Source organism: Diadema setosum, chromosome 6 (assembly GCF_964275005.1).
Source record: "Diadema setosum chromosome 6, eeDiaSeto1, whole genome shotgun sequence".
Classification (NCBI taxonomy): Eukaryota; Metazoa; Echinodermata; class Echinoidea; order Diadematoida; family Diadematidae; genus Diadema; species Diadema setosum.
The window spans coordinates 11,062,374-11,075,065 of NC_092690.1; the positions used below are offsets into that span (position 1 = coordinate 11,062,374).

Below are 12,692 nucleotides of genomic sequence, written 5' to 3' on the forward strand. Positions count from 1 at the left end.
TTAAAAGATTATAGGAATAGCATTCAATGGTCTTCAAAGTTCTTCAAAGATATGAAGTATAGCTTTAATTTCATTAAAGTTCATCCCATGATATTATTTCCAGTACAGTGAATATGACCAAAGATATGAAGTATAGCTTTAATTTCATTAAAGTTCATCCCATGATATTATTTCCAGTCCAGTGAATATGACGCCTTTCTAGCAATTATGAGGTCAGAGGTTCAAATCCAACCCAAGTACAACTTACTGTATCTGTATGCCCATAATTTTTATTACAACCATTTCTCTAAATGCTGAATAATTGCTGCTTATTTACATTGATGAAGGGCAATTAGTCCAGCAGCAATAATGTATTTAATATACTACCAAACAGCACCAAAGCTGCTGTCACTACAATACATTTAATCACCACTTCATTTCCACAACAACTTCTCTCCTTACCATCCCTCCGGACAGACAAAGCACTCTGAGGCATGGGTCTGGTTCATATACGTTCCATTCTCACACAGCAGTGGCTCGGTGGAGTTGAGCGGACAGTAGTGGCTGACCGTGCAGGGGTAGTCGTAGGGCCGTGAAGAGTTTTGTCCAGCCGGACAGTAATAACCAGGCTCGCAGGGTCCTGTTGGTGCATCCAGTCCTGCAGTGAAATCAATCAATGTATTAAAGCCAAAACCTAGTACTTGGAATTCATCTCCAACCATATGGAACTTGCTTGTAATATATTGGAAAGCTTTACCACAAAATTTGTCTTGCTGATGCAATTCGCCTGGATGATGAGTAGTTTTGGAGTACAGGCTGTATTTAGAGGTCCAAAAAGTAGAATAACAAAAGTTGGTGTACCCGACTTTTAGTCCTGATGTGCCTTTCTGTTCTGCTGTGGATATGTAGAATGCTGCTAGAAAAGTATAGTTTCTCTATAGTAAAAAGAGTCCAAAATCTAGAATAATGGGGTTTGGAGATTGTGTAAGCTGTGTGCACATTCAATGTGATCAAATGACCCTGGCTCCTTTGTCTCAGTCGTGTAGACACTTCACTCCTTTTCACAGCGATATAATGCATAAGCTTGCTTGATGAGACAATTCGTGAAATTCATGATTCATGTTCAAACAGAGAACAAACTTGAGTAGATCAGGTAATCAGAATGGTTCATCAGTCAACAGTTGGGGAAGCATCCACTTCATTCATTTAGGATCAAACTGACTGCATGAACATGTTTTTCTATCATTGATATTGCCAAAAATACCAAATCTCGGATGGGTGTGCTGGCATGCACTACTTATATGGATAACATGAAGGATTCAGGTCAGCCAACATTCCAACATCCAAATCAGAAAGATTCCACACAGCAATCATGGAGATATCTGTGTGTCTCATGCATTTCAATGGGCGAAAATAAATCCCAAATCAGGGAGATTTTAATATTCTCTTTTCTAGATATGAACAGATTTTGACATTTTCAGGGAGACTTCTGCAGAATCAGGGAGACTAGGCAGCTCTGTTACATGAATAATTTCATTGCAAATGCTTATCTCAGTGAATTTAAAAGCACACATGATGGTCGGTACCAATGACATTTTTTCTGCTCATGTGCAAACTGAAACTTTGATCTGGCTTATATTGCTGTACCCACCCTGTGTTTCACAGTAGCTTCCTGGTGTGCAGTCCGTACAGTCCTCCTCTGCATCCTGTCTCAAGTAGGGGTTAAAGGTTCCCTCTGGACAGCCGGTCGGAACATCTGAGTTCACTGGGCAGTAGTCGCCACGAGTGCAGATGACCTCCGTGCGAGACGAGGACCCAACTGGACAGTAGTAGCCAGGCTCGCAGGGTCCTGGAAAAGAAGAGGGTGATGGTGTAAAGGTCTCGCTTTGGACTTCTTATGGTTCTTTGTTGCTAAATGAATTGACGCGCCGCTCAAAATGAATATTTGGTAAATGGCCCTAGTGTTACCAATAGACTGGAACCTCTGAAAGACCTATCTTGCAGAAACCCTCCCTGATCCCCATCCCGTGTCCTCTGCACACAACATTTACTATCCAGAGTAACATTAGTCATATCTTCACCTCCTCATAAATGAGTCTTACTAAAAAATGGCAAAGTCATTCATGTACTTCCTTATTTATTTTTCTTTAAACACCTTCTTCATATCACCATAACAAAACAAAAAAAAAAATGTCTGAATTTAATGTTACTATCTGAACTAGGCGGAATGTTGTAACATATTCAACTGATGAATCTATTTAAGTCATCATCTCCCTTCAAAACACATTCCCTCCCTCCCCCCCCCCCCCCCCCACACACACACAAGGATGATGTTGTTTAATTAAGGGTCACTTCCTTTCAGCAATCTCATACACTGAGATCGAAGCAATACAAGAAATGATACAAGTGATGGGTGGCGCATAAATTTAAGGTTGCACAATAACTACACCAATAACAATTATTTGCTACAGCAGGGAGGTTTTACTACAAACTCCCATGATGCATTGCCAAGCTTCCCACAATGCTTTGTGAACAGGCATTGCAGCATTTTGTCTTCCTCTAACAAGATACTTCCCGCTCCACGACCCATTTTCTGTTAGCCCAGCCCTCCTCACCTTCAGTCTCTGTGAGGTTGACACTCTCACAGTAGTAGCCCGCCAGACATGGGGTGCATTCTGAGGTATTGTGGAGACCCACGGCTGCGCTGAAGGTGCCGGCTGGACAAGGGTATGGCTCAGCCGTTCCCTCTGGACAGAAAAATCCTACAGAGGAAACAAGGACACAGGAAAAAGTCTTGAAAATACATCTACAGAGATATGACTGTTGTCACTTCATTATGTCTTAACTTCATTACCATAGTCATGAAGATATACAATCAAAGCAACAGACTAGTAATGTAAATGCAAATCAAAATTGTGTCTTTGAGCACAGTAAAAGAATACTGCAACAATTATTAAGTTTTCAATACCAACTTTGCCTATTCTATATTTGATTATCAGTAATTCCTTGATTAGACAACTGCAGCTCCTTCTCACACAATATACAGCTGCAAATGTCCTGGTTCAGGTACGGCATTTCCAAACAGTGTTACATTTATTAGTGATAAAACCCTCCTCTATGCACATGTATACCAGTTTGTCCAAACGCATTTCAGATTTACTCTATTTTCTGCATCTTACATATTTTACCTCCACAGCATAAAACTAGAAATTTCCTCTTCAAACCTTGGTATGCTCTATCTCATTGCGATTTGGCCATCTCTTCATCTACATTTTACAGTATGTCCAAAAAATAAAATACAATCAGATTTTTGCATTGATAGCTTGCAATATGATAAAACTGTCTGAATGCTACTTCAGGGTCTACAAACATAACATCTGATCTATATTTTGCAGAAAATCCCATGAAATTTAGTTCAGTGGTTACAGGGAAATGTAGATCATTGTAAAGCATGTTATATGGGTCTGATTCTTCCAAGTTCAGCACTTGGATTATCTTGGACCTGCCTATTAATGTGTGAACACAATGGACAGAACTTGGAGGAAAGGGATTCCTGACATGCTCCACAAAACTCCTCATTTCTCTTTGACCACTGAAGCAAATCGGATGGGGTTTCCTGTAAGATGTGGGTACTAAGTTATAGTTTTATACCCTGATATTGTGTTTGGAATGATTCCCGACTTTTAAAGTTATCGTAGCAGAGTGTCCTGTTGTAATTTGTTTTTTTGACACACAGTATTTCTTTTTACCTGCAGGACATTCATCTGCATCATAGCCGAGTCGAGGTGTCGATGTGTTGGCGTACTGTCGGCAGTAGAAACCAGCAGCGCACATGGCTGTGGGTGAGGTCAGGCCAACCTCCTCACAGTAGTAACCACCTGTTACAAAGAATGCAATGAGGTTGTTGTTGTTGTTGTTGTGGTGTTTTTTTTTTTTTGTTTTTGTTTTTTTTTTTTTTGCTCTTTCAAACAAACTGTGTTAAAGCTGTCAGAGCTGGTTCTCCATGACTGGTTGTGAGGAAGTGGAAAAGTAAGATACTGAGACGAAACAGATACTACAATGTACAATGTACGTACATTAACCCATTGATGACGGGCTGATTTTATTACAACATGCATTTCCCATAGACGCTTGCTCGGGACTCGTCCTGAACAGGTTAACATGCAGTATGTAAACCTCTAAAAATGAACAGAAAGCACTTGCGTTGGTGATATCTTTCAATGTTACACTCTTCAGTTAACAGCAGCAAAATACAACGTAGCTCAGAATACAAAGCACTGCAAAATCAGTTGCACCTCATGCAAGTCTCATTTTTGGAAATCAACAAAGAAATTAGATTAGCACAAAAAATGTATTCGAAAATGGATGGAAGCTAAGCTTGGATGCTTCTCAAATATGGTACTTATTGGACATTTCACAACAGAGGTCAGAAGGAATGACACAATGTCTGGAATTGTAACAGTATTGTTTATGATCACTGAATATGCATGTACCACTCACACTCTCAGACTCTGGCAAAGGTAATTTAAGAACATATATAAACTATCTGAAGACAAAATTATGTTGAAGGAGTACCTGAACATGGGGTGCACTGCGACTCGTCGGAGTAGCCCGTCTCATTGCCATAGGTACCCCTAGGGCAGGGAAACTCGTCCGCCCGCTTGGTGCCAGCCGGGCAGTAGTAACCAGCTGGGCAGGTGATGTTGGCCGTCACTACTCCATTGGAGCTGGAGTAAGTAAAACAGACAGACAGACAGATAGACAGATAGATAGACAGACAGAGACAGACAGACAGACAGACAGAGATAGACAGACAGACAGAGATATACAGACAGATAGACAGAGATAGACAAACAGACAGACAGATAGATTAGACAGAGACAAGCAGACAGAGATATACAGACAGATAGACAGATACAGACAGACAGACAGAGATAGACAGACAGAGACAAGCAGACAGACAGACAGATGGACAGAGATAGACAGACAGACAGACAGATAGATAGACAGACAGATAGACAGACAGACAGACAGACAGACAAACAGACAGTCAGACAGATAGATAGACAGACAAACAGACAGTCAGACAGATAGAAAGAAAAAGATAGACAGACGGAGATAGACAGACAGCGGAGGGACAGTGAGATGCCAAGAAAGAGAGAAAGAGACAGAGAAGGTGAGAGAAGAAGATAGGAAGATGGAGAGGAAGAGATGGAAAGGCAAAGACATCAAGGCAGACAGAAAGAGTGTGAAAAAGGAGAGAGAGAGAAGGCAGATCAAAATAAGTGTGTTGGAATGCAAAGTGGAAAAGATGAATAGAAAGAGGTAAGAAAGATATCGCCCTGAGCTGACTGCATCTGTTTTACTTCATCATCTACAAAATTCTTCAAATACTGCAACGTATACAATGTACATGCATTATACACACCCATTGAGCATCTACAGTGTACCTTTTCAATATATACATGTACATGTATGAATGCTGACATTCAAGTGTAAAAAATGGTGTCTGTTTAAATGCCTGTTTTCTTGATATGTATTATATGAAGAGTTTGCAAAACGGATAAGTCCATTTTGGAAGATTTTGAAGTACTGTATCTGTCATAAAATACAAAATAATACCTTTTGAATGATATATTGGTCACTACACATAAAGGTACATTTTTGAACTTATGGTCAATAGAAGCAAAAATTTTCTTATTATTCTCTTTATTTTTCTTGACCTTTAATCGCAAATATCTCCATTTGATAAATATGGACTTATCGGTTTTTGCAAACAAACTCTTCATATAATTGTCTGAGTCATGGTACTTTATTGGTTGTTTTTCAAAGTATTTCTATTATAATGTTATTTGAAATATTAAAATGTGTTATGTATTCAGAGGAATATAAGTTTGATGCAGAATGATAAATATCCCTGTGGGGGGGAAAAAGTGAAAACAAAATGAAATCATGCGAAAAACAAACTGGCATCTTAGTTGGTTGGTTGCCCGAACTGATGACTTACTTGTCACAGTAGTAGCCAGGTGGGCAAGTGTCACACGTCCACTGGCCCTCCTCTGTCTGGTAGGTACCACTGGGACACAAGATGGGGTCAAAGGTCATCTCCGGGCAGTAGTAGCCGACCGGGCAGGGGGCAGCATCTGCAACCTGCTGACCTGGTGTGCAGTAGAAGCCTCGACTACAGTTTCCTATACAATCAGAAACATCACAAAGGACAGAGCGTTTCTGAGTACTGTACACACACCATACTTTTGGCAAGTCTCTTTTTTCTTGAATCGAAATGTCCCAAGGATTTAGTAAAAAAGTTTGTGACAATGGAATATACAATTATAAATGGAGACAAGTATCACATTCATATCAAGATCAGAGCTGAAAATAATGTGCGTTGTTAAATTTGTGAAAAGCACCCCACTCTCAAGATTCGTGAAAATAAAAAACTCACTAAATAACTATATGGAGCATACTGTAATCATATGTGTCTTGTCATTTACAATCACGATTGTTAAGATTACATGATCACCATACTCTTCACCAAAATAAAAACAGTTGTATATCTTGCAAAAAGGCCTACTAAAAAAAAAAGAAGCATTTCTAACACGTCAAAATTTAACCTGAGCTACTACAAGCACAGCATACTATGTTATAGCTGACTAAGTTTTAACTGTTTATTTGCTATTTTATGTACACTAGTTTGTGCAGATTTCTACCTTTATGCTTTAAAACATTTTCAATAGACTATGATTTAGTCAAGTGAATAACAAGACTTTGACACCTGAGGGCGCTGTTAGGTTGTGTTCTCCGCAGTACTGTCCATGTGTGCAGTCCAGACAGTCTGTGATGTTCTCATTCCTCAGAGCGGGGGTGTAGGTCCCCAGGGGGCAAGCGCTGGGGTAGGACGACCCCTCCCCACAGTAGAACCCTGCCGGGCATTCGTCCCCTGTGGCTCCGTCTGTCGGGGTGGGGCTCGTGGCCCCCAGGGAGCAGTAGTATCCAGGGGCGCACATGTCTGTCGGGGTGGGGAGCCCAGCTATGTCGCAGTAGTAGCCAGGTGTGCAGGGGATGGGGGCATCCGAACCTGTGTGTCATACGATGTTAACAAACAAAATGAGGATATAAGTACTGACCAATCATGTACCCCGGGCAGTCTCATGGAATCAACCACTTACACAACATAAAAATTAGGGAATATCCAGAAAACTTTCAGGTAGATACTGTATTTGTGTGTAACATGCATATAAATAGGCAGTTCTAACTTCCAAATCAGTGAAGTTTGTACGATTTGTACAGCTGTATCTCATTTCACAGCAACATAAAGAAATAACTAAATTTTTCAGGAAGCTTTCTGAAGGATCAGAGGCATTTGGCAGGTTTCCAACAGTTGCAGTATTACTGAGACAGAAAACACTGCCTGCCTGGGAGAAGGGCCCTAATCCTCGTGAGCTATAAAAAATCACCAAAGAAATGATCCTCACGTCATATGAAAAGAACTTTCAAATTCTGTCAAATTACGTTACACACTCAGACAAATCTGATTTTGCGGTGAAATGTCATGCTAGGTAGGGCCGTTCTGATGGCAGGCGACAAAAACACAAAGCATTTGGTGTGGTGGTAACTCACCCATCGGGCAGTAGAAACCGGGTTGGCATTCTCCGCCATTGTCGGTGCCATTGGGTGTGTAGGCGCTGAGGGTGCAGTACCACCCCTCGTCACACTCTGCGGTGTAGTTGCTGTTCCCGTAGCCGGCGCAGTACTTGCCCCCTGGACAGGGCAGGCACTCGTCCATGGACTCAGCATTGAGCTGCGGTTGGTAGGTACCCGGCGGGCACGGGAACTGGTAGGCGTGCTCGGTGCCGTTGGGGCAGTAGTGACCCATGGGGCACCTCGCACTCTCGAACTCGGTGGCGTTGGCCAGGCAGTAGTACCCCTCGGGGCAGATGGTGCACAGGGCCTGCTGGGGAATACTGGTGTAGGTTCCCGCTTCACACGGTATCGGTTCTGACGAACCCTCGGGACAGTAGTGGCCAATGGGACAAATACCTCCTTCACCTGGAATATGAAACAGAAAACAGTTAAACAATGCACTCAATGCTTGTACAGGGTCTGTACATACACATTATAAAGCCATACAGAAACGATGACTGAAAAACATGCCAACCTGCAGTATCTATCAACCAAACAGAAAACTTAAGTCTGCACTAGTTACACATCTTGCTATCTGTTAGCACAATGTGCACGTATCTCTCCAACAGCTGACATTATCCCTTTCAACACTTTGATAACCTTTCAAGCAAAGTGCATATCATAATCCTCTAAACCCCAAGACAAAATCAGGATCATAAAGTGGGAACCAAAATTTTCACTCCACTTACCTAACATATCATTTGGCTCAATTCACATACACACACACAGCAATAAATTCTAACTTCTTTTGCTATAATGTAAATTCTTAATAAGCAACACTGACTGTACATCATTCTAAAGATAAATTTCTGAATCTGATGAAGCTGGAGAATGTACTATCAAAGATAGTTGATACTCAGTTGACAAATAGAATACTAAAACTCTGCTTCTTGTTCCATTTGTTTTCATACTATCAGCTGAAAAATAAATTTTGAAGGTCTTTACCAGTGAAGTAGGTCTGGGCTGGGCAGGCACAGGTGGAGTTGACCAGAGTGTCGTTATCGGCGCCTGGATCGGGACGGTCCACTCCCGATGTACAGTAGTAGCCTGGAAGTGGCAAAGTAACAATCAATAATTAACCATTTTAATTTATATATAATTTTGGAGCACATATCACACACACAAAAAAAATAATAAAGTAACATCTCTATGCACAATGGAGAGGAAAAAGATAAAATAAAAGGGATCCACTCTATAAAAAAAAAAAAACAAGATGAAAGAGCACAGGGACCAAGAAGAGATGAAAAGGAGACAACGGCAAATGAAAACATAACAAAACTTTGACATACATTTGACATACAATCTGACAAATATCAATTTCCTTTATCCCTGTTCATCTTTCCAGGTACACTGTGATGCAAGTGTACTCTGATGCAAGTGTACAAGCCTTCCCTTGACGATGTAATGAGCTTACAATATATGTAATTGACTTTTACACAGCTCTGAATAAGATGCTTGCCTATGATGGCTTACATCGGTAAAATAACATACAAAAATGGTTTACGTTAGAAACATTCCCCAAGTGGTCATCCCGGAAGCATTCCTCTCTCCCTTACCTGCAGAGCAGTTGCCGCTTGGTTCAGTGAGATGAGGGCCCTCACAGTACTGCCCTCCGTCACAGGGCAAACATTCGCCCACCCTCGTCAGGCCCTCTGCAGCACTGTAGGTCCCCGCCGGACATGACTGCCAGTCCATACCGGTGCCTGGTGGAAAGAAACCGCCAAAAAGGCAAACGTATCAGATCGAACCAACAGAGTGAAAAGAACAACTGCATTCCAGCTCATCAAAGTACACATGTAAAGAAAAAAAAAAAAAAAAAACTTGCTACCTCAAGGTTTGAAGAAGTATTTTTCATACACCAAAACAGTCATTGACATCTAACATGTGTCCACAAAGCCCTACATTGACAAAAGGAAGCATGTGACAAATTTCACTCCTACAGTAATTAACAGTGATCACACCTTTAAAGTAAAGGCTAATCTATCATAATAATTTCCCAAAATTGAATCCATACTGAGAGCATTTCCTAAAATTTGAACAAATTTTGGATGTTGCTTGCTTCCTTTTGTCATTTACAACACAGTTCTTCCAACACAGAATCCCCATACACCTTTGAGAGTAACCTGCAGTGTGTAACCTCTGACCTTTGACCCCTGACCAACTCTTACCTGAGGGGCAGTAGTAGCCAGGTGGACAGGGCTGGGCATTGAGGGAGGCGTTGACCGGAGTGACCGGAGTGCAGTAGAAACCCTCCGGACAGATGTCGCACTCCGACGCCCCGGAGTAGTTGGCAAAAGACCCTCCGGGGCAGGACAAGTAGAAGGCGCTTCCATTGGGACAGTGGACTCCGACTGGACATTGGTACTCCACTGGATTGGGTTCGTCTTGACCACCGGGGCAGTAGAATCCACCCCAGCAGAGGTCCTCTGAGGCAGTCTGACCACTGAGTGGACAGTAGTAGCCCGCTAGAAGTAAGAAGAGACAAAGCTTTGTTCGTCGGGCTGTTAACTTTTTCAAAGCAAATTACAATGTAGTATCAAGGGGTTTGATCTGATTTGATTTGAATCTTTTTCCATTTTTGGTTCATAAAAACAAAGAAACAAAGTTTATAACTTAGTAACAATGATCATTGGTGCAATAGAAAGGTGGATCAACAAGGACAAAAAAACAAAGAAATAAAACAGACAAAATGTTTATGACTATCACAATGAGAATGATCTAGAGGTGTAGCACTGTCCATCAAAGTCCTTGTACGCTAATCAAACAATGCATGCTCCATGAATACTTTCTTCTGAAGTGAGAGATGTGAATCTGTAACTTCAATGCACTGTTTACCTGAAATGTACATGTACAGTACACCCACAACAGTGTAACTGTGTATTTCCTGTGTAAATCAAAACATGATGCCAGTTTTGTACAGACAAATGTGACACCAGTACGAATGATGTTGCGTGTTTGTTCATTTAGTTTTCATTTGTCTCCTACGTGCTTGTTTGCTTCTTGGCCTCACTTCATATCAATCAATTGTCAGTTAATCATATTTTATTGTCTAATGTCTATGTGATAAAACTGAGCAGAAAGTGCTCATTACACAAAATTGCATAACAAATCATTCAGAATTATACATGTAGAAAAGTTTTGCCTCTTCAATGTTTTCTTTTGCTCAATCTTACGAAGAGCTTATTTCTATCTTGAAAGTCCCAATAATTGATGACCATGTATTGGAATGTTCGTCACAGTCTACATTTATATTCCTTTGGAGTCATACATCGTTGACAGTTTGCTACCACTAGTCTTGGGATCCAGGTGTTTACCTGTGCAGTTGTAGCATTCAGACTGTGCTGTGAGACGCCTCATATCCGACCAGGAGCCTGGGCTACATAGACTGGGCAAGGGGGACCCTTCGGGGCAGAAGGTTCCTTCGTAGCACTCCTGGAATGTCGCCACATCTGCTCCTGATTCACAGAAATAACCTGCAGAGGGAACGCAAAGACGATATCTCCATAAAAGTCAAAGAACAGTACAAAAGTGATATATATTGATAGTTTTTGTATAGTTGTAAATGTCGGGTTAATGTATTATGTTTTTATTGTGTATTGTATTTAATCAATGTTTTGTACACTGTATTTTTGTTTTGTTTGTTTGATACTATGTTTGTTATTGTATAATGTATGATAATATCATGTATATGTGATTTTATTGGGCACTGACCAGCTGAAGAACAGCCATTGGCTGAAGCAGGTTCTGTGCTAAAATAAAATAAACTAAACTGAATTGAAACTGAAACTGTATAATTATGTTATTGTATGTTACTAAGAGTTAGCTTTAATCACGTTCTGTGATATGTCTGTGATGCACCTGTGATGTGTTTAATGTTTGTTTTGTTGAGATATCCAATGTACAAAGAATTTCCAGAGCAGACAATAAAGTAATCAATCAATCAATCAATCAATCAATCAATCAATCAATCAATCAATCAATCAATCAATCAATCAATCAATCAATCATCAAGAACATGATAAACAGACAAATATGAAGATGAGACAATGCATTATCTTTCATTTCTCAGGCTGCAGATCAAAAGTGAGATCAAATCAAACAGTTCAAAATACTGTACAAAGTAACAGTTGGCATTTCTTGCACGTGGCTAAAAATACAGGAAAAGATCTACACTCTGAGCCAGGGCTATATCATGCTTCATACACATAGCATCCTTCAGTCTAACTGGAAATGGTTTGTTTGCTTTGCTTGTTTGTTCTCTTTATTTCAATACGGCTTAAAAAAAAAAAAAAAATCAGCCTCAGGGCTGTTTTTCAGCGAGTCTGTATATGAGTTTACAGCATATAAAACAACAGAGTATGATACAGAATAAAAGATATCAGTCACAACATGAGAAAGAACAAGCTGGTGTCTGCATGTAATCAAAAGACTGCTGTTAAGAATTGAGTGTGATGTACAATGTAATTCTCAGCAGATTTACAATGAACAATCTGAGAAATTATGCAATAAAGTTTCATCCTCACCTGCTTGGCACAGCGGTCCCGTGGTGTTCATCCCGTAGTCGGGGCAATAGCGCCCTCCCGTGCAATTCAGGCACTCACTGACCGCTTCCCTGCGAGTTGAAGGGTTGTAGGTGCCCGGCGGACAAGCCTGGGGCTGTGCAGACCCCTGGACACAGTAGTGACCGACTGGACACTCGTCGTTATCCCTATCAAAGGTGGGCGTGGACGAGTTGGAACCCAACCGGCAGTAGTAGCCTAGAATTCGGCGAAATACGACATGGCAAAGTTATGATGAATTCTGCTCGGTGAGTACTGCATACGCCACATATTTTGCAAGGTAGTTATTTTCGCAATTTTAAAAACATCCAAACATACATGTGTTTTAACTCTGATCCCAACATGAATGTGACATGTGCATATCTATACATTTCTCCGTTCAGTATTTTACTCCATAATCGCAAATGTAACAATTTATGAAATTGTGGGGGAGGCTTGATTCGTGAAAAGTTAGACTCACTAGATATACTG

The 12,692-nt window shown here is 40.8% G+C and overlaps 1 protein-coding gene across 1 annotated transcript in view; it reads right to left on the reverse strand.

Moving 5' to 3' along the window:
• LOC140229524 (uncharacterized) overlaps nucleotides 1–12,692 on the reverse strand; it is a 153,999-nt gene that overhangs the window by 102,456 nt on the left and 38,851 nt on the right. The window contains 11 exon segments of the mRNA XM_072309772.1: nucleotides 442–637; nucleotides 1,631–1,828; nucleotides 4,555–4,706; nucleotides 5,987–6,170; nucleotides 6,755–7,057; nucleotides 7,600–8,028; nucleotides 8,608–8,709; nucleotides 9,219–9,365; nucleotides 9,831–10,127; nucleotides 10,977–11,135; nucleotides 12,186–12,419. Coding sequence (XP_072165873.1) covers nucleotides 442–637; nucleotides 1,631–1,828; nucleotides 4,555–4,706; nucleotides 5,987–6,170; nucleotides 6,755–7,057; nucleotides 7,600–8,028; nucleotides 8,608–8,709; nucleotides 9,219–9,365; nucleotides 9,831–10,127; nucleotides 10,977–11,135; nucleotides 12,186–12,419 — 2,401 coding nt within the window.